Source organism: Rana temporaria, unplaced genomic scaffold, assembly GCF_905171775.1.
Source record: "Rana temporaria unplaced genomic scaffold, aRanTem1.1, whole genome shotgun sequence".
Classification (NCBI taxonomy): domain Eukaryota; kingdom Metazoa; phylum Chordata; class Amphibia; order Anura; family Ranidae; genus Rana; species Rana temporaria.
This window is the reverse complement of record NW_024404500.1, coordinates 107,270-130,000: the sequence shown is the minus strand read 5'-3', so window position 1 is coordinate 130,000 and position 22,731 is coordinate 107,270. Positions and strand designations below refer to the sequence as shown.

General features: G+C 47.4%; 2 protein-coding genes across 2 annotated transcripts in view; both read left to right on the top strand.

The window, feature by feature from the left end:
* The window catches only part of LOC120922015, a 19,852-nt gene extending 14,087 nt beyond the window's left edge, over window positions 1-5,765 (top strand). Inside the window, exons 5-6 of the mRNA XM_040334548.1 lie at window positions 1,413-1,711; window positions 5,631-5,765. Of these exons, the coding sequence (XP_040190482.1) occupies window positions 1,413-1,711; window positions 5,631-5,765 (434 nt within the window). The remainder of the gene's footprint in view (window positions 1-1,412; window positions 1,712-5,630) is intronic.
* LOC120922016 (pancreatic secretory granule membrane major glycoprotein GP2-like) lies at window positions 5,615-20,495 on the top strand. The gene is made up of 4 exons (XM_040334549.1): window positions 5,615-5,761; window positions 6,085-6,324; window positions 17,273-17,426; window positions 19,295-20,495. The coding sequence occupies exons 2-4, from the start codon at window positions 6,113-6,115 to the stop codon at window positions 19,373-19,375; spliced, it is 447 nt and encodes a 148-aa protein (XP_040190483.1). The 5' UTR covers window positions 5,615-5,761; window positions 6,085-6,112; the 3' UTR covers window positions 19,376-20,495.
* Window positions 20,496-22,731: the final 2,236 nt, after the last annotated feature.

Sequence of the window (22,731 nt, the reverse complement as noted above, 5' to 3'; positions counted from 1 at the left end):
AGTGAGGTTCGGTCTGAGCGGGGTCCAGTCTGAGTGAGGTTCGGTCTGAGCGGGGTCCAGTCTGAGCGGCGGCCAGTCTGAGTGAGGTTCGGTCTGAGCGGGGTCCAGTCTGAGCGGGGTCCAGTCTGAGTGAGGTTCGGTCTGAGTGGGGTCCAGTCTGAGCGGGGTCCAGTCTGAGTGAGGTTCGGTCTGAGTGGGGTCCAGTCTGAGTGAGGTTCGGTCTGAGTGAGGTTCGGTCTGAGTGGGGTCCAGTCTGAGTGAGGTTCGGTCTGAGTGGGGTCCAGTCTGAGTGAGGTTCGGTCTGAGTGGGGTCCAGTCTGAGTGGGGTCCAGTCTGAGTGAGGTTCGGTCTGAGTGGGGTCCAGTCTGAGTGAGGTTCGGTCTGAGTGGAGTTCGGTCTGAGCGGGGTCCAGTCTGAGTGAGGTTCGGTCTGAGTGGAGTTCGGTCTGAGCGGGGTCCAGTCTGAGTGAGGTCAGGTCTGAGTGGGGTCCAGTCTGAGTGAGGTTCGGTCTGAGTGGGGTCCAGTCTGAGTGAGGTTCGGTCTGAGTGGGGTCCAGTCTGAGCGGGGTCCAGTCTGAGCGGGGTCCAGTCTGAGCGGGGTCCAGTCTGAGCGGCGGCCAGTCTGAGTGAGGTTCGGTCTGAGCGGGGTCCAGTCTGAGCGGGGTCCAGTCTGAGTGAGGTTCGGTCTGAGTGGGGTCCAGTCTGAGTGAGGTTCGGTCTGAGTGGGGTCCAGTCTGAGTGAGGTTCGGTCTGAGTGGGGTCCAGTCTGAGTGAGGTTCGGTCTGAGTGGGGTCCAGTCTGAGTGAGGTTCGGTCTGAGCGGGGTCCAGTCTGAGTGATGTTCGGTCTGAGCGGGGTCCAGTCTGAGTGATGTTCGGTCTGAGTGGGGTCCAGTCTGAGTGATGTTCGGTCTGAGTGGGGTCCAGTCTGAGTGATGTTCGGTCTGAGCGGGGTCCAGTCTGAGTGAGGTTCGGTCTGAGTGGGGTCCAGTCTGAGTGAGGTTCGGTCTGAGCGGGGTCCAGTCTGAGTGAGGTTCGGTCTGAGTGGGGTCCAGTCTGAGTGAGGTTCGGTCTGAGCGGGGTCCAGTCTGAGTGAGGTTCGGTCTGAGTGGGGTCCAGTCTGAGTGAGGTTCGGTCTGAGCGGGGTCCAGTCTGAGTGAGGTTCGGTCTGAGCGGGGTCCAGTCTGAGTGAGGTCCAGTCTGAGTGAGGTCAGGTCTGAGCGGGGTCCAGTCTGAGCGGGGTCCAGTCTGAGTGAGGTCAGGTCTGAGCGGGGTCCAGTCTGAGTGAGGTTCGGTCTGAGTGGGGTCCAGTCTGAGTGAGGTTCGGTCTGAGTGGGGTCCAGTCTGAGTGAGGTTCGGTCTGAGTGGGGTCCAGTCTGAGTGAGGTTCAGTTTGTGCTCCTCTTGTCTCCGCAGCTCTTACAGATTTCCACCCTGCGGTGAGCTGCGATTATGAAGCGATGACGGGTTCTGCCAGCCAATGTCTGCTCTCCTCCCTGGGTTATGACTTCACATCTATTCATCTGAGGAACTCATCAGAGATCTGCATATATCCTTATCCCAATATCGCTAACGGGCAGAGAGTCCTCTCCGTGCAAGTCTACCCAGCACCCGGCTGGTGCGGGAGCACGGTAACGGTAAGGATGGATCACATTCACTCCATAATTCTACAACTGACCTCCAGACCGACACCTACAGATCCACAAATGTCACCTGTCTGTATGCCAGAGGGTGTGTCGTTCTGTCCGGCCAGCTTTGTGATCACATGAAGGGGGTGAATAAGGTTCAGGAGGGCAGGAATATCAGTATGAAGCTAAGACCGGGAACATGAGAACACAAGTTCCTGGTCTAACCCCAAGGACCTCAAACTAGAAGGAGGAAAGTTCAAAACTGACCAACCTGCCAAAAGGATATAAAAACACAAATTTGTTGCGCTAGGAAATATGAAAATTAAACTACCGTATTTATCGGGGTATAGCGCGCTCCCGCGTATAGCGCGCACCCCCTAAAGTTGCCCCGAATTCCTGTGGAAAAAAGTTTTGTTGTACTTACAGTTTTGGGGTCTTGCGCGACGTCCATCAGCGGCCTCGTCGGGTCCGGCGTCCGTCTGCGGCTTCGGGTGTCCGCTTCGTCGGGTCCGGCGTCCTTCTGCGGCGTCCTCGCGTCCTCCCTGCTCGTATCCTGCGCCGAGTTTGAATACTGCGCCGACATATACCGAGCGCAGTACACTCGTGTATCGTCGGGCAGGCTCGGCAACTCTCGCGCTGTACAGGACATCAGCGCGAGAGGCGCTGAGACTGCCCGAAGATACACGAGTGTACTGCGCTCGGTATATGCCGGCGCAGTATTCAAACTCGGCGCGGGAAAGCGGGTATCGGCGTATACTGCGCACCCACGATTTTGCCCTGATTTTAAGGGCAAAATAGTGCGCGGTATACGCCGATAAATGCGGTAATACAAAAAGCAGCGAACACTATATGCAAGGATAACACAATAAACCAAATTTGAAAGGATGGTGTCGCGCTAAAGGAACTAGATCAAAGTCATATGTGAACTAATTATATAAAACAGATACAAAGTCCATAATAGTAGTAGTGCTGGAACTTGCAGAATCCGATTATAAGGACACTGCCACCATCACCCAAGCCATTTAATAAGAAGATTTAAAAAGGATTAAACTCACAATTAAAGTTGAGTTATAACAGCGAGAAAAGGAAACGTCCAGCATTGTCCTAACCCAAAAGATGGCCGCTGCGTCCCAGCAATTGAGTTGCGTCACACATCATAGGCTCCCCCTGCGTGTTTCGTCATCATGGACGTCGTCAGGGGAGCCTTATTAAATGTTATGCTGGGATGTCTGCACTATGAGGGTTTTTTTCTTTCCATTGGTTACTGCTTGACGCTGAGGGATCCCTCTGCTTATTGCCTATGATCGCTGACCTGCTAATGTTAGTCTCACTGCTATTCATTTGGATCGGTTGCAGCCTTTTACCCCCCCCCCCTCCATACTGCTGACGAGTGGATAGTTTGGATTTAATTATCTACGCTTACATTATCTACCTATGAGTAAGAGGCAGTGTGTTTGGGTGATGATGGCGGTGTCCTTATGATCAGATTTTGCAAGTTCCAGCACTACTATTATGGACTTTTTATCTGTTTTTAATCTACTAAAAGGATAGTGGATGCTTAGAACAGACCTCCAGTATAGGTATATGACCACTAGATAGAGATAGGGAGTATATTCCCTATGATATCCAGCACTCTCTAGTAGCCATAATGCAGTGGAGTTATAAATTCACACTGTTTTTTTTTTATGATTAACATTCAAACTGCAGAACATCGATTTTGCCCCCATTCGAAGAAAATGATGTACCGTATTTATCGGCGTAAACCGCGCACTTTTTTGCCCTGAAAATCAGGGCAAAATCGTGGGTGCGCGATATACGCCGATACCCGCTTTCCCGCGCCGAGTTTGAATACTGCGCCGGCATATACCGAGCGCAGTACACTCGTGTATAGTGGTGCAGTCTCAGCTACACTCGCGCTCACGTCCTGTACGTCCAGAACGTCAGCGCGAGAGGAACCGAGACTGCCCGACTATACACGAGTGTACTGCGCTTGATATATTCCGGCGCAGTATTCAAACTCAGCGCGGGAAAGCTGGAAACGAGCGAGGAGGACGCCGCAGAAGGACGCCGGACCCGACGAAGAGGCCGACAGCTGTACTCGGAAGGGAACCCCCCCCAGGTTGTTAGGGTGTTATCTGATGCGGGGAGGAGCTGCGAGAGCGGCCTTGGGACCCCAGAAGAGGAGGGTCGGGGGGCACTCTGTGCAAAACGCACCGCACAGTGGAGTATAACATGTTTGTTATTAAAAAAAAAAATCTAATCTTTACAATCACTTTAATAAAGGGCTAAGCAAAGGAATATAAAAACAACTTTTTTTTCCTTGTCAGCTTGCATTCATCGACATTAATCTGCAGATCAAAATGAATTTCTTTGATCTGCAGATGAATGAACAGAAAGATACAAAATAACAATATGTTACATTATATCTTTCTATATCTCCTCTGAGCAAAACACTGATTTTTACAGTTGCTGTATTCTGGGAGGGAAGAACCAGCAGCCGGGCAGAGACGCACCGGACGTAAGCCTTACGTAAACGGCGTAGCGGGCCCAAGTACGTTTGTGAATCGGCGTATCTAGCTCATTTACATATTCTACACGTAAATCTACAGAAGCGCCCCTAGTGGCCAGCATAAATATGCACCCTAGATACGATGGCGTACTAAGACTTACGTCAGTGGGATGAAGCAGGAATTCAGGCATATCTAGATCCCTGAATAGCGCGCATAGATACGACGGCGCATCTTTCAACTTACGCGGCGTATCAATAGATATGCCGACGTAAAGTCTTTGTGAATCTAGCTCATAGTTCCTTTGTAGCTCTCTATCTCCTGTCTGATCAATGTTTATAAATGTAACGGAAGGTCCCACGCTCTGCTTGAGTGCTTCCTCCAGTCTGGAACTTCAGATATCAGATATGACAGCCCATATATTGTAAGAACCAGACGAGACTAGCACAGTTACAAAACTGCAACATGAACTGTTTATTGAAACACAGGTACACAGAGATATTCACACTTCTTTTCAGTCCAATCAGCAGAGAGAGCTGTTGGAGGAATTCACCCTTCCCCCTCTCACAGATAATCTACATACACATGCCATAATACCCAAGGCAGACAGACACAATAGAACAATGGAATACAGCCACATCCCAAATGGCCCAACACAGAGCACACTATAGTATGAGACAATATACAATACATATATGTGTATATATATACACACAGCATTCCAGTATGGTTTTACAGTGAGTCTGATTAGTACAGATCATATGGGGGTTCTGGGTCACCCTGTGCCCCTGTTAGAGACACAAGGTCACTTAGACATATGAGGTGCATGGGGAGCTGAAACAAGGGTTTCCCAACCTCCACGTGGGATTCTTGGTTCCACAGGCTCCCCCCACCCAAGTGACTCCCGTCACAATAAATAATGTTACTTTGTATCCCTCTATCTCCCGTCTGATCAATGTTTATAAACAATGTTACTTTGTATCCCTCTATCTCCCGTCTGATCAATGTTTATAAACAATGTTACTTTGTATCTCTCTATCTCCCGTCTGATCAATGTTTATAAACAATGTTACTTTGTATCTCTCTATCTCCCGTCTGATCAATGTTTATAAACAATGTTACTTTATGTATTTATTTTAGTAGGAATTTTTTTTTTTTCTTGCTGACATAATACTTCAGGGACTCATTTTTGATTTGATGAGACATGGGTGTACTTCTAGTTGAGGTTGATATCTGTCCGTGTATGAAGTTGAGTACTTCGGGGGGGGGCGATAATACTGTAAACATCGGACACTTGGTTCTCTTGGATTTGGCACTTCATTGGTGGAATAATAATAAGGGGTGTGGCCCTATACTTCAAATATCAGTTTGGAGAGGGGGTTACGCAGCCCTGGAGACATATCAGTGTTGGTTTGGTCAGAGCAGAAGACAATGGTGGTAGAAATAATACAATGTAACATGACTGTCCCTGGATTCTCACATCTGTCCTCTGATTTCAGGAAGAAGGATCCAGACTCTTTCTCACCAACACCATATACATCGGTGCGCCAGTAAACTCCAATGTCACCGTCAATCCAATCAGCTTCAACATCACCTGCCCGCTCTTGACCGGGACATACCCCCTCGCTCAGTAAGGACCTGATACATTGTTTAGAGGCAAAGTGCTAGAATACTTATTAGAAATGGCTGTGAGAAGAGCGGTAGGAGAAGTCCTGGATGTGAGGAGTCCCCACCTGGGAGACTGAAGGGGTATTTGGTCTGCAGAACATTTACTGGTTTGTGTTCCTCCTGTGATAACTGATTAACAGACGGGGAAATCTGAATTTAATCCAAAGGGGGCCTGAGGTGTTCTGGCAGAGTTTTAAAAGGAAAATTTGTGTCAGGTGGGGTGGGAAGATGAACATCTGAGATGTCACCAGTCCTCACTCTTAGGGGGTGTTTTTGTCTCTCCAGGACGGTGGTGATATCTGGAGTGAACGCGATGGAGCTGTACCCTCTCACCATGGCTGCCTACAACGATACAGAATTTATGGCTCCATATACTGCTAATGAAAGGATCCTGGGGTCAGAGGTCTACGTGGCGCTGTACGCCTACACGGGCGGGGATACCTACGTTCTCCGACTACAGGACTGCACTGCCAGTCCCACCACTGACCGCAACAACACGAAGGCTCTCCATCTTATATCACAGGGGTGAGTCTGATGTCCTTCCAATTTTCCTTTATTTGATTTTAAACAGCAAGGCAAGAAATTTTACAATAACCTAAGAGGCATTCCTCTGGTTTCATCCCTTCAGTTCATATATAACAAACATCATTCTATCATTCCAACAAAAAAGAAAAGAAAAACAGAAAAAAGAAAACACAACAAGAAAAGAAAAGGAGGGAAAAAAAAGAAAGGGAGAGAGCAAGACCTTTTCTCATCATATCCTTCCCCGTATATGACCGGAAGAGGACATTACAACCAAAATATGATTCAATTATTCTATATTGTTCTGTCTTATCCCTCTTCCTTTACCCTCTCTTGATCCCCCAAGATCCGCTCAATTAACTAATGTCATCCTTGCCTCAATGCCACTTTTATCCCCAACCCGCCGGGAACACATGTCCCGCCGTAGTTGGGGCATTTAATCTAGCTCCGCTTTGCCTCCCCTAAACCCCCCCCCTCCATAACTTAACCCCCAAAAAAAAAAAAAAAAAAAAAAAAAAAAAAAAAACATATCTCCCCCCGGGGCCCACCACGTTCCCCCTTCCTCAATCTACATCTATCAGGGCCTTTCCCTCCTCCGAATATTTAAATACGTTCCACTCCGCCCACGTTTCTAAATATACCTTCCGTTTCTGCCTTGAGGTCCATACCAAGTCTTCCATTCTGTTTAGATCTTCCACTCTATTAAGCCACATCCCTATGGTTGGGGGCCGTGTCTGCTTCCAGTTCCCCGGGATACATGCCCGGGCCGCATTTAAAAGATGACACACTACTGTTTTCCTGTATCGCCTCACTGACATCTCCATATCCTGCAATATATAGAAAGACCACTCGTCTGGGAGTGGCTCCCCACTGAATCTTTGTATTATTTCCCGGACCTTGCCCCAATAGCCCAAGATCTTGGGGCAAGTCCAGAAAATATGCATTAAGGATCCTCCTCTCTTCCCGCACCTCCAGCATCTGTCTATCATATCCGGATAGCACTTACTCAGTACCTCCGGGGTCCGATACCACTGAGACAGAATTTTATAATTCATCTCTTGTGTATTTACACACATGGATGATTCAAAAATATTCCGGATTATTTTGTTCTTTTGCTCATCTGTAAAAGGTCTTCCTAATTCGCGCTCCCACTTATGAAAAAAGGGTAACTGAGACGTCTCTCCTGGACTATTCAATAGTTCACTAATCCTCGATAGGGAGTGTCGTAGACTCCCCCCCTCACTACAGAACCTCTCGAACCTAGTCAGTGTTCGACCGTATTTATCTGGTGAACTCAAAGTATCCAAAAAATGTCGCAATTGTGTAGATCGCCAGCTATCCAGTTGATAGGGCGACTCTCCCCTTGCCATCTCTTGCCTAGTTATCCAGGAACCCTCCTTCAAGAAATGCGATGCCTGGAACCGCCCCTGTTCAACTAGTTTACTAAATGGTCCTTTCGTCCATTCTATTTTAAACTGCGGGTTTCCCAAGATTGGAAAGAGCGGTGAGTCCTCTGTTGACAGTCTACCCCTAACAAATAACTTATGTGCAACCAGAAGTGTAGGGCCTATCAACGGATGCTTCTTAACATTTTTTGGGAGCCCCCGATAGCACCATGCCGCCCGCTGCAGCATACTACCGCATTGATCTTGTTCTAGTCCTATCCACATCTTTTCTTCGGAGTGTCTGCTCCAGTCAATCAGTCGACACAATAACGTCGCTTGATAATATCTGTAGATGTCTGGAGCTGACATTCCTCCGTCCCGCTTGGCCAGAGATATTATACTAGCCTTGATTCTTGGACGTTTGTTTGCCCAAATGAACCTATTAATAAGAGATTGTGCTTGCCTAAAAAAGAATTTCGGTATTGCGATCGGTAGGGTCTGGAAGAGGTACAGAAATTTAGGTAGTATACTCATTTTAATGATGCTGGATCTCCCAAACCACGAATGGAACCCCTTCTGCCATCCGTCCAGGAGGGCCCGTGTTTTAGATAGTAAGGGTAGGAAATTTAGTTTAAAGACTTGTGTTAAATCCGACGGGATGGAGGTGCCCAGATACGTAAGAGAGGTATCTGTCCATCTAAATCCAAACCTGGATTTCAATATCCTCAGTTCTCTTCCCGGGATCGCCACTCCCATCGCCTCCGATTTGTCATAGTTAATCTTAAAATTTGACAGTTCTCCATACACCATTAATTCTTGTATCAAATTAGGAAGGGATTCCATCGGGCTGGTCAAGCTAAACATCATGTCATCTGCATAGGCAGATATTTTATATTCTGCCCCTCCCAGAGACACTCCCTTAACACCGGGATTCAACCGTATCCTGCTCAGCAGGGGTTCCACAGTCAGAGCAAACAAAAGCGGTGACAGCGGGCATCCCTGCCTTGTCCCATTAGAAAGTTTAAAAGGGGGTGAGAGTATTCCATTTACTCTGACCTGAGCCACTGGGTGTGTGTAATTACTTGCAATCCATTGCAACATCCTCCTACCGAACCCCATGTGTCTCAGAGCTGCAAACATAAATTGCCAGTTTATCCGGTCAAATGCTTTCTCTGCATCCGTCCCTAAGAAGACACATGGGGTTCGGGAGGTACGCACCAGGTGGATCAAGTTCATAGTCTTAACCGTGTTGTCTCGGGCCTCCCGCATCTGCACAAATCCCACCTGATCTTTATGAACAAGCCTTGGTATGTGCTGTTGTATCCGCCCTGACACAATCTTAGCAAAGAGCTTCAGATCTTCGTTCAGCAGCGAGATTGGTCTGTAGCTCCCGCATTGGGAGGGGTCCTTTCCTTCTTTGGGGATAACCGTTATCACCGCCTTTAGTGAATCCCTATGAAATGTACCTGAATCCCCTAGTCCATTGAACATTTTTACCATAAATACGCCAAGCTCTGGCAAGAAAGTTTTGTAGTATTGGGTAGTATATCCATCCATTCTGGTGTAAGACTCGGGATGCCCGAGGCTATTATATAATTCTCCATTTCCACCTGGTCCTGCGGGCTTGTTTGTAAATTATATAAAGAGTCGTAAAAGTCTCCAAATCTCCCTGCTATCTCTCTGGGTAGCACAATTTTCCCGCCGTCCGTACCCTGAATCATTGGGATATAAGTCTTAGTCTGCTGTTCCTTTAACAAGCCAGCTAGTTGTTTCCCACTTTTATTCCCAAATTCATAGTTCTGCCTTCTACCATTCTGGATTGCTCTTTTTGCTTTATATAATAGAATTTCTGTGATCTGTCTACGAGCCGCCCGTAGGTCCCGTTCTATCTCTGGGTTAGGGTTCTGTTTATGTCTTGCTTCCAGACTTGCGATCTCGGTCGTTAAATTTGTTACCTTTAACTCCCTTTCCCTTTTTATCCTTGCCCCGTGCTTCATCAGAACCCCCCTTATCACCGCCTTGTGAGCCTCCCAAACCACTCCTACGTCACAATCTGGGGTCTCGTTTGTCTCAAAATACCACTTTAATTCCCTCCGCACCTCCTCCACTACCCTCTCCTCCTGTAGTAAGCTTTCATTCAGTCTCCATAGCCCGGACCCCGGGGGCCGGGAGTCTCCCAATGCATATCTCAGAAAAATTGGAGCGTGATCTGTCCATGTAATCTCTCCTATTCCGACCTCTTTTACAGAATGTAGCTGATTATGTGGGATAAAGTAATAATCTATCCGGGAATAGCTCTTGTGCGGGATGGAATAAAAGGAGTAATCTCGTTCCCCAGGATGCATCAGCCTCCATACATCTATTAGCCTCGCTTGCTGTAACATATGCTGAGTTCTCCTCCGGGTACCCCCCAAGACTGAGGATCCCCCAGTCGATGTATCTACCTGTGGATCCAGTGGCATGTTCAGGTCCCCTCCCATTATTAGCTGGCCCTCCTGGAAATCTGCAAGTTTATCCAGAAACTTCCTTAGAAATTGATCTTGTTGTGTATTGGGGGAGTAGAAGGTGGCCACTGTTATTGTCGTGCCAGCTATAGTCCCTTTCAGCGCTAAGAACTGTCCCCCTGGGTCCACTAGTGATTCTGAAAATGACCATGGGGTGTTATTTGAAATTAAAATTGAAACTCCTCCCTTTTTGGCCTCTGGGTTCGTCGCGTGGTACACCCACGGGAACAGTCTACTTGTAAGAAAGGGCGGTCCCCCCGTCCTAAAGTGGGTCTCCTGTATCAGGGCAATGTTACTCCCCCTCTTCTTCAGGTCCTGTGATAAAACCCTCCTTTTCCCTGGTATATTTAGACCCTTAGCATTGATTGATATCACCACTAGAGGGTCCATCACCAAGCTGCTGTGAAGCCCTAGATAGTGTATCTCGTTATCCTTAACCAATGAGTCGGGTGGGTCCGCGAGGGGAAGAAAAAAAAAAAAAAAAAAACCCCACAACCACCCCCCGCCCAAAAAAAAAAAAAAAAAAAAAAGGTAAATATATAAACCCCCCCCCCCCTAGTCTAACCAGATATCAATGTCCGGTGGGGAGGCAACGTAGGCCCCCTCCCCTCCTTCCAAAGATATCACTAAGCAACTGCTTTGACACTCTTAACCCCTATGAGTGTTGGCCTAACAGGGGAAGTTTTACCTGCGCATCCCCCAGCGAGAGTACCTCCTCGTCCCCCTCCCCAGCTCCTTCCATCCCCCATTCATAATACTTTAGAATACTTAGGAAATTAATCCCATCCTACAAGCATAATCTTCCCGTAGAACCCCTAGGCCTAAAAAAAAAAAAAAAAGAGAAAAGGAAAAAAACAATAAAAAAAAAATTGTTCCTCCTCTTCTCTCTCTTCCCTCCCCTCTCCCCTCTCCCTTCCTTTCCTATCTTCTCCACTGACTCTCCGCCGACTCTATAATACTCTATATTCATATCTTATGCCCCTTTCCCCCTTTTTACTTTCCTAAAAAAAAAAAAAAAAAAATTCTTTCTCATCCCCCCCTCCTCCCTCCCTCCCCCCTGAGGGAAGAGGGAAGAGAGAGAAGTAGAGAAAGAAAAAAAAAAAAAAAAACAACACCCCTTTCGTGTCAGATCACCTTCCAGTATTTAAGGTGATAATAGTTGAAAATAGTTAAAAACATCTAGAATCTCCCCCTTCCAAAAAAAATAAAAAATTACCAAAACATAAGCATGCTCTCTTCCAGCAGTAAAATTGACATATTGACATTACATCTCATAGCATAACATTGTTAACATTATTAACTTATCAAGCAATATTAGGAGGGGGGTTAGGGGAGTTAAAGCAAAATACCTTCTAACAGTCTAATATGTCTCTCCCCTTCCCTCCTTCCCTCTTCCTTAACTACTCGTCCTTAACCCCCCGGTCGTTCTCATTCTCCTGGAACCCACCCATATCCCTCCCCTTTATCTACCCCCCCCCATATATACCTGTGCCCTTCTTGTGTACTTCCTGGTGACCCGTTCAATCACTTGAACTGGAAAATCGGTATCTGAGAAAAAGAAACAAAAAACCCACAACCAAAAAAAAAAAAAAAAAACCCCCCCCTACCCCCAAAAAAATAAAGGGGGGAAGGAAAGAGCCATAGAGCCTCCCTCTCTTCCCCCTATATACCCCTATACTAAATCTAACCCCTCAGGTGCCCTCCTCCTCCCTGTTGACTGGGTGGGTAACTTCACTATGATACCCCCCTCCCCCCCTCCGTTCCCTTCCCCTTTCTGTGTCCACCGTGATATCTCTGGAAAAAAAAAAAAAAACAACCCTCCCTCCCCCCCCTTCCTGGGTCCAGGACCTAAGTACAATTAACCTAAACAAAAAAAAAAAAAACCCCCATGGGGTGCAAAAGAAAACCAGTATCATACATCATACATCATATGTCATACTTCATGCAATATAAAAAAAAAAGGGGGGATATAGCATTCTTCAAAAAAAAAGAACTATCTTCTATTAACATTTGTTAGCATGTGCTATATATTAGATCTAGAGCCATTTCATATTCTACCCCTAGTGCCCCCCCCCCCCAAACCCCCCCCCCCTCCCTCCCAATACCCCCCAAAAAAAAAAGAATAATAATAAAAATAAAAAAAAAATAAAAAAAACACTTTGCTTTATAACCTCAAATGTAAACCCCCCCTCCCCAGACCCAAATTTTTACCCCACACTTTTAGGGTATAAACTCAAACCCCCCCCCCAAAGGGCCCTCTCCCAAAGAAAAAAAAAAAAAAAAAAAAGGGGGAACCGAAAAACTTTCCTGTATAATTCAATCCGGGCCAAATTCACACAGACTATTTATACGGATTGTCTAGTCCCAGTCCCTTTTCCATCTAACTACAATCAAGCTTAAATTTACTTATATTTACCCCTCCCCATCCCCCCGAGGGGGGGGGGAGCGGACCACATTATCCAGAAATATTCAAAAAAAAAAAAAAAATCCGGCAGGGAAAAAAAAAATAAGAAAAGAGAAGGGGTCCCGGAAAAGAGAGAAAGCCTTCCCTAGACTATTATGGTCCAATCCTGGATTCCTAGTCTCTTTGAAGGGCTGCTGTTCTGGGGTTCAGCTGCAGCCAGTCAGGTACCACAAAAGGATCTGATTCCAAAAATATGAAGAGGGCCGGGAGATCATTTCTTGAACGTAGCCAGAACGATAACTGCCCTTTCCTAATTAGCACTGATATGGGGAATCTCCACCTATATGACCCCCCCCAGGCTTTCACTCGATCCAATATTGGGCGCAATAACCCTCTTCGATGTAGGGTAGCATTGGATAAATCCGGTAAAATTTTCACCGCCGCCCCCTGAAAGTCAACTGAGCCAACCTCCCACGCCTGTCGTAGGATCGCCTCTCTATGTGTAAAATAGTGCAATCGACAGATAATGTCTCTAGGGCGACTATTATCTTTTGATTTGGGGCCCAGTGCTCTGTGCATTCTGTCCATCTCGTATTTTAGTGGAGAAGGCTCTTTCATTAAATTCTGTAAAATTTGTTCAACCATGTCCTGCAATACCTCCTGGTCTACCGGTTCTGGAACCCCCCGTATTCGAATATTGTTACGGCGATTCCTGTCCTGGAGCTCTTCTAATTGTAATTGCAGGGAGACTGAGATATCCCTCTGTATACTCTTTTCATTTTCTAGTAGCCCTACACGTTCTTCCAGGTCCTTCAACCCACTCTCCCCTATTGATGCCCGGGCCTCCAGACTTTGTAATTCATTCCGGACCCCCTCAAAGTCCCTGGCATGTGCTTCCTCTACCTTTGAGATCAAATCGGTAATATCAGCCCTGGTAGGGAGAGCTTGAATTAAAGTTTTCAAAATATCCATCTCATTTTTCAGCTCTCCAGTCTGCTGCAGAGGGGGGGATATTGTAGCCTCAGACATGGCAGGCAATGCTGTGGATCTACGGGAACCTTGCGGTGCAATTTGTAAGACCTCTACGTCTGTTCTAGCAGTCATTGCATGTTGGGGTACAGTCATCTTAAGGCCACCACTAGCCTGCACCTTCCCGGTCTGCGTTTCACTCTTACCTTCGGAGAGGCGACCCCCCCCCTGTTTTATAGGGAAATACCGCTGGATCTCCTGTTGTTCCGTGGGTCTGGATATGTTGGTTGATGTATATATCTGCGCTGCAGAGGCTGCGTTGCGAGATGTCCGGCTCTCCCGCTGTTTACCAGAGTGCATCCCTTGCTTGTCTCGTCGCCGTCCTCTCACCATTCAATGGGCCTCTAGGCGTCCTATGTGACCCTCTCCCTGCCTCTCCTTCTTATATCTCTTCGGTATATAGGGCTCATACACTCGTGTGCTGATGTGTGCAGGCGCCTGCTCGGTATGGGGAGTCCCCCCTGGACCCCTCAGCGCCCCGCTTCTCCAAGCTATGGAGCGGCGTGCGCTCCACTCGTTCTACGTCCTCTCCTCTCCTCTCACTGCGTCCACGTGACTCACGCCTGCATCACCATCAACGGGAGCCCACGGGTTCCAAACCCAAGTCCAGCACAGCCCGCGCTGTCGTCCTTAGTCGCGGTCCTCCGTTCTGCGGCTGTACAGTGGTAAGGCAATGCTTCCTCGTCAGCGTAGGGGGGCAGTCATAAAAACGCCGTTCTATGCCGCTACATCAGGAGCTACAGACTACTCCAGGAGCTGTGGAGGAGGACGGGAGCTCACCTAACTTGCACCCTCACACGGCCATGCGCAGGCCACACCCCCAGAGTCTGATGTCCTTTTATGTCTATAAGAATGAACGATACCCAAAGAAACTACCCATAGTGCACCACTCTTTAAAAATATAATATATCTCAGCTTATCAGCTATTATATGTGGTGGTGATGAAAATAGTATTAATTTTTGACCTGTGACGGGAGTCACTTTGGGTGGAGGGCCCATGATGGAACCCAGCTTACCTTAGAGAGGTCTGGAAACTCCTTGTCCAGCTCCCCCGGCCCCTCCTATGTGTGTTACCCTGTGTCTATTAGGGGCACAGGGTGACCGAGAACCCAGTCAGGTCTGCACTAACCCATCTCACCGTACAACCACACCGGACTCAGCATGTCCTTCTACCCCTGTTCACGGGTTATATATATGTGGATGAATGAAGAATAAGGGGGTTCTTTCACTTGGGACAGTATAATTTCTAAACAATATCCCTCAGGAAATATAAGAAGACTATTCCTGGATTGTTTGATTCTGAACTATACATGTTCTTTGAAAGAGCTGGTTACATTGGCCTCTGTTCTTTGTTCTTCAATGTAGGAGCCGGACAGTCTGCTACTTGGGCCTCCTGCTATTGTCTGTGTATTGTGGAGTTATGTGTTTCTAGCATGTAGACTGGGGGTCAGGGTGAAGAGTGGAGGGGGGATTTCTCCAACAGCCCTCCCTGCTGATAAGGCGGTTGAAAAGTTGAACATTTTTCGAACCGCATTTTCAACCAACTGTTGAAAAGTTGAATGTACCTGTGTGTCTCTTGTTATGAGATGAAGTTTGCCCCGCCTTTGTCATTATACTAAAAGAAGGGGGATTGTCCCTTGAGTGTATATCTCTTTGTGCCTGTGTTTGAATAAAGAGTCTTATGCTTCTCTTCACCCTACACCAGGGGTCTCAAACTGGCGGCCCTCCAGCTGTTGCAAAACTACATGTCCCATGAGGCATTGCAAGGCTGACAGTTACAAGCTTGACTCCCACAGGCAAAGGCATGATGGGACTTGTAGTTTTTCGTAATGGCTGGAGGGCCACTAGTTTAAGATCCCTGCCCTACACTGATGTCTTGAGCAAGGGAAGCTTATAAGGTGGACATACTCCTCTTGAGTACCCACATAACCCATTTTGTGTGCTAGGGGGGCAATGCTCACCCATTACACTGTATTTATAGCGAAGCAGCATTGTCACCCAAGGTAGTGTGACGGAGATGTAGGTGGAACAGACACACGCGGAGAGTAGGAGCACCCACAAAGCTTTTTATTTAACGGTAGAGGAGGTTAACACACAGTCAGGTAGAAGTTATCAAAGCCGGGCAAAACGAGAGTTCATAACACAGTATAAATGCACAGCGGGGTAGCAGAGTCCATGCTGGATTAAGGGTAATCCGCGTCAGGCTGGCCAAACAAGAGAAATACCAGAGTTTTGGCAGATAGGGGTAGTCCGTTCCCAGTCTTGGACACACAAGAACAGAGTTTGCTCTACTCACAGCGCTGGTGATCACAGGGTTAATCCACTCCCAGGATGGCGCACAGCCAGGGATACTCCACTCCCTGGATGGCACACAGCCAGGGATAATCCACTAACAGGATGGCACACAGCCAGGGATAATCCACTCACAGGATGGCACACAGCCAGGGATAATCCACTCACAGGATGGCGCACAGCCAGGGATAATCCACTCACAGGATGGCACACAGCCAGGGATAATCCACTCCCAGGATGGCACACAGCCAGGGATAATACACTCACAGGATGGAACACAGCCAGGGATAATCCACTCACAGGATGGCACACAGCCAGGGATAATCCACTCACAGGATGGCACACAGCCAGGGATAATCCACTCACAGGAAGTCCCACTCCTCCTGAAGCCCCCACTCCCCCCCAAAAAAAATACATGCCAAATGTGGCATGTAAGGGGAGCGAGGAGTGGATTAAGCGGAAGTTCCACTTTTGGGTGGAATTCCTCTTTAATATATGCTGGGGAGGGGCTCAGAGATGTCAACCCTGGCTGGTTGCATGTAATGGAAAAATGACAGGTACTCTTCACTGGCTGGTGTTTTATATAGGTGATGGTACATTATATGGCTGGTCAACAAGAGTTTTTACAATGTATCTTATATTGTTCTCTTGTGACCAGAGGCGGCTCTAGGCTTTGTGAGGCTGATAGGAGTGCTAGCCACGGCCCACCTCCGTAGGATATTTAAAGAAAAGAAGAACATCCAGGGGTTCCAAAAAAACTTTATTGGAAATCACAGTGATGACACCAAAGACACCGAAAAAGCAGTCATGTAGATGCGTTTCACATACAACTTGTGCTTAATCATTGCATTTTCTTCTTTTCTACTGGAAGACACCACCACTGCTGGTCCTCTAAGAACATGCTTGAGCTCCACCCTTTGCCATTGAGTCATCTCAGCTCCGCCCTACGCGTTACATCTGTTGACTTCGTCAGGGACATGGGCTGGGTGGCGTATACTCTCTTCTTAAGCCCAAATTTTATACTATCTCTACTAAATTTACAATTGACATAGAGAGGGCAACACAATATCAACATCAAAAAAGGTCTACCTGATCTTGATGTCACATGAAAAATCATACAAGGGGTGAGCAGAGAGTTACGTAGACCTGATTTATTTGGACATTGATTGCTTTGTCAGGATGAGGCAAGGTCTAGGATCTTCATTTAGTTTCGGCCTTCAACTTATAAATTTGCCCAAATTTTTGGGCCAATGTTTTGGTCACCCCATGTGAATAGGGGTGTTACAGGTCAGGCTGCACATCGCATACATTTTCTTGACCTCTTTTCTTGTCTGTAGGTGTGCCACTGACAACGTGACCCGGATATTACAGAATGGGAACTCCACAGAGGTCAGGTTGGAGATCAGCCCCTCGCAGTTCCCGAATTTTGCCACCGTATATCTGTTCTGTGACGTCCGGCTTTGTTTGAAGAGTGAAGAAGAATGCACCGCGGTGAGTGCGCAACAGGGAATTCCTGTGTAGCTGCACTGCTACAATGTGCTACAGCTGCAATGTTTCCCACTGTCTCCTCATCCAATGAATGCTGTAACCCCCCCCCCCCCCCCCCCACATGTGACTGAACACAGGAAGGGGACAGTATGCCCAACTGACTTCTGAACTCTTTGTATTACCTACTCCAGACCTCTAAACTCTGTACATTACTTTTACTTCTTACTAGGGGCAACCCATCCATTAGGGGTGCATGATCTATATGCAAGGCGACAGATGCATGGATTCCAATGGGAGGGGGTTTTAAGCACGTGATTAGAGCCAGAGGCTTTTAATAGGCTTCAAAAAAGGGTTGGCCCTGGGTGCAGAGCACTGTGCTTCACCCAGTTGTGTGACAATAGCTAATGAATATTTGCTTTTGTAACGCTGATTCCCGTACCGGCCAATCAGGAAGCGGGTTGTGAGACATGTCGCCCGATTGGCCAAAAGGAGATCCAATCGAATTGGCCACCAGGAGGAGGGGGAGGAGACACAGGGGAAGCCAGGAATGAGCCAGAGAGAAGAGCCCGGAGAGAAACCGCTGCTGCCCGCCACGCTGTCCAGTAGATGGGGTAAATGCGACCTACTGTCTGACCGACCCGAGGGGTAAGTGCGGGGCCCCTGGTAAGAAGTAAAAGTCATATACAGAGTGTGGAGGTCTGGAGTAAAAGTCATGTACACGGGTAGGTGTCTCGCCCGTGACCCCCATGACTGACCGACTGGGGTGGGTGTTGGTTGCCGTCCGTGACCCGAACCGACCCACTGGGGTGTGGGGGGGTGGCCTTTGGGGGGATCGTTTGTCACCCCCCTAAGAAAAAAACACCAGCCGCCATTGCTTCTTACCTTTGAAGATTACTTTTACTTCTGACCCCTACGTTGCACACTCCTGTGCATTTCTTACTCCTGACCCCTGCACTCTTGAGTGAGTGAGTGAGTGAGTGAGTGAGTAACTTGTATAGTGCAACAAATGCAAACTTAATCGCCTCAAGGCGCTTGGTATCCAGAGTCGTACTGGTCTTTCAGAAGAGGTGGGTCTATAGTTTTTTCCTAAAAGCCCGATGGTTTTCTTCCATGGGGATGGTAGTGGGTAGAGCATTCCAGAGCCGTGGTCCTTGGACCAAAAATCTACGTTCTCCCTTAGATTTGTAGCGGGATTTAGGAATTTGGAGAAGGTTTTGGTTGGTTGACCGGAGCACGCACTTGGTGACGTAGGGTTTTATTTTCTCGCTTAAGTATTGAGAAGCGTTACCCTGTGTACATTTTGTGCGTGAGGCAGAGCGTCTTGAATGTCTTGACCCAGAGCAGAGTAGGATACGGTTTGATTAAATTATAACCCCTTAAGCTCCTCCCACTGTTTGGTTCACCTCAGTTAGCCCTGCCCCTGCTTTGCCGCCTACTCCTCTGTGACCCATTCCTTATGTTGTCAGAACAAATGTGATCCCCCTACCTCTGGCTTCAATCTGCTCACTTATTTGGACCTCTGAGCGTCCCCTGACCTCACTGGCTCCATGTTTGCCTTTATATTAGTGATGGAGAAAATATTACAGCCAGAGACAGCCCAGCAGGTAGCATTTTCGAAAGGAAGTCAGCAATGACAGCCCATGCATTTCTCTCAGAACACAGGTTCCTTTATCTCCAGAACCTTCAGTAGATCCAGAGAGATTGGTGGTTGACAACCACTTTATCACATGCCGAAACCAGTCTATGGCGTTTGGTGCTCCGTATTGTCAAAGTCTCCTTTCTAGCCACTAGGATGCAATGCTTAAAATCCATACTTTCTGTGCCCCCCTGGCCCCCCAGTGATGATTTATTCCTCTTTCTTGTCTCCGCAGTGTAAGGAATCGCAGTATTTCAGCATGGGGGTCACACAACTCCAACTGGACCTGAAGATCAGAGGTAACTCACAACAGTAAGAGCAGAGCCCAACTGTCTTTATAGACAGCCAACAAATGGGTGCCAAAACGGGCCCCGCCCAGCCCCCAGCACTAGGTTCCTTTGGTATTGCTCCATATGATCTAAGTGCCTCCTTATGTGGTGAGCCAGGAACCCTTTCAAAACAATCTTCTAACCCCCGAACCCTGAAAATTATCACATGATCGATAACCCCGTCCTTTCTCCTAACCTAACCCTGAGTCTGGCATTACACCGGTGCAATGCGGTCCAAACCTTTCCCACAATTCACTTCTACTTGGGCTTATTTATCGGCTGCCTGGTAAGTTTGGGTGATATTTGGCTGCCCACAAATTGGCTGGATCCGGGGCAGATCTAGATTTTGATTGGCTCACCTCAGCACGAGGATGCGGGTGCTTTATTAAAGGTTAAAAGACAGAAGGGTGCCAACTTAATATATGCTGGGGGGGGCTCAGAGATGTCAACCCTGGTTGGCTGCATGTAATGGAAAAATGACAGGTACTCTTCACTGGCTGGTGTTTTATATAGGTGATAGTACATTATATGGCTGGTCACCATTTTTTCTTTCAATGTGTCTTATATTGTTCTCCTGTGACCAGAGGCGGCTCTAGGCTTTGTGAGGCTGCAGAAAATGCACGGATCTAGCACACAGGTGATCAGCACCACTTCCAGGGCACCCTCCTCCTCACCCATCAGACATATGCAGCCAATGCAAGAGAGTGGGGGAGTGAGAAAGAGAGAGGGGTGATAGAGAGATCCGATGGTGCTGACATTAGGTAAATTAGGTGGTCGCAAGGCCCCTGTGAGTTCGAGGCCTTAGGTGACCGCCTAATTTGCCTGAATAGAGAGCCGCCTCTGCCTGTGACCTCAGTACTATCCTTGTCTGCATGTAATGAAAAGGAGGCAATAGACAGGTACTCTTCTTTGGCTGGTGTTTTATATGGGTTATGGTACGTTATATGGCGGGTCACCCAAGAGTTTGTACAATGTGTCTTCTATTGTTTTCCTGTCCTTGTCTGTCTTTGTCCGTCGTTGCCTTCAACCTCCTAATAACAACCAATGGGAACCATTTATAATATGCGTTGCGATCGAGCCGGGACAATAAAGAAGAAAAATCGATATTAAAAAAAAAAAAAAGTTATGATTTACATTTTTAAACGCCGACATAGTTGTTTGAGATAATACATAAAAGTGGACCTGTCCTCTGAAAAGCAGATGCATTGATGCCTCTTGTGACGAACCCTCGTCCTCAAACAAAACTTGGTCTGCCGTCAATGCTTCCTCTGTCCAGAACCAGCACCATCCAAGACTCTCACCCCCCCCCCCCCCCCCGAGTCACCAGACAACACCTCAACAGTCCTTTATTTTCACACATGTTACACAGATATCTCACTTCAAAACACTCCCCCCCCCCCTTGGAAAACAGGGCGGGTCAAACTGTCCAATGACAATGGACACATGGTCAGGCATGTTCAAACTTCTCGTCAGTAAACAGTCTTATCCGCAGGGGGCTGCTGGAGGAATCCCCCCTCCCTCTTTACTCCACAGCAAGACACCTACACATCCCATAATGGTTAAGGCAGACAGCCACAATAGAACAATGGAATACAGTCACACCCCAAACCATCACAGCAAATAGTACACAACAGCATGAGACAACACACAATATATACATATATACAACATTGAGTGTGACTAGCACAGATCATGGTGGGGGTTCTCATTCATCCTGTGCCCCTATAAGAGACACAGGGTGACGTACACATAAGAGGGGCCTGGGGAAGCTGGACAAGGAGCCTCCAGAGCTTTCCACGGCAAGCTGAGTTGTACAAACCCCCCACCCAAAGTGACCCCTGTCACATCTCTCCATATAGAGAATTGAAAAATATTATAAAATGAGGTGAAAAAAATTGAACAAATAGCTGGGAAGATCACATGACCTGCATGGTGGCAGAAGTCACATGACTCTTGACTCACAGGAGGCTTCAGTGCTATTATACAGAAGGGCGTTCTGCACCAAGACTACACTGATGGAGGCGACTGATGGAGGCCAGGGATCGGAACGGAGGTGTGTGTGGTCACAGGTCAGTAAAAACTGATTTTTTATATTTTATTTTAGAATAAAAAAATACACCTATCTAAAGGTGATTTTACTGTGCGGCTCTGCAGAACTTCCCGTATAATTAGCGGAAATTGTGCTCAAGTTATCATTGAGTTTGTGGTGGATCTGGTATGTGATAATGGATATTGTACATTTGTTTCGGTGCCAGAAAACCTTGGCAGGATGATGGCCATAGTACAGCCAGCTTTGGGTTTCAATGGACGCACATTAGATTGGCATCTTCCAGTTCAACCAGATATGGCTGGGTTAGATGACAATCTGATGTGTATGAGGCACCAGAAAAAAACGATGGCCAAGGCTTGGCGGTAGCAAATTAAGGGTTCTAAAACCTCATCTCATTGGTGAGCTGGTCCTTCAGGTTCCTTCTACACCCATGAGTTTCCTTCTGTCCATGAGGCACCAGCAAAAACCGCTGGCCAAGGCCTGGCGGTAGCAAATTAAGGGTTGTAAAACCTCATCTGATTGGTAAGCTGGTCCTTCAGGTTCCTTCTACACCCATGAGTTTCCTTTTTCACCCATGAGTTTTCTTTCTACACGCATGAGTTTCCTTCTACACGCATGAGTTTCCTTCTACACCCATGAGTTTCCTTCTGTCCATGAGTTTCCTTCTGTCCATGGGTTTCCTTCTGTCCATGAGGCACCAGCAAAAACTGTTGGTCAAGGCTTGGAGGTAGAAAATAAAGGGTTGTAAAACCACATCTGATTGGTAAGTTGGTCATTCAAGTTCCTTCTACACCCATGAGTTTCCTTCTTCACCTATGAGTTTCCTTCTTCACCTATGAGTTTCCTTCTACACCCATGAGTTTCCTTCTTCACCCATGAGTTTCCTTCTACACCCATGAGTTTCCTTCTTCACCCATGAGTTTCCTTCTGTCCATGAGGTACCAGCAAAAACTGCTGGCCAAGGCCTGGCGGTAGCAAATTAAGGGTTGTAAAACCTCATCTGATTGGTAAGTTGGTCATTCAAGTTCCTTCTACACCCATGAGTTTCCTTCTACACCCATGAGTTTCCTTCTACACGCATGAGTTTCCTTCTACACCCATGAGTTTCCTTCTGTCCATGAGTTTCCTTCTGTCCATGGGTTTCCTTCTGTCCATGAGGCACCAGCAAAAACTGTTGGTCAAGGCTTAGAGGTAGAAAATAAAGGGTTGTAAAACCTCATCTGATTGGTAAGCTGGTCCTTCAGGTTCCTTCTACACCCATGAGTTTCCTTCTACACCCATAAGGCACCAGCA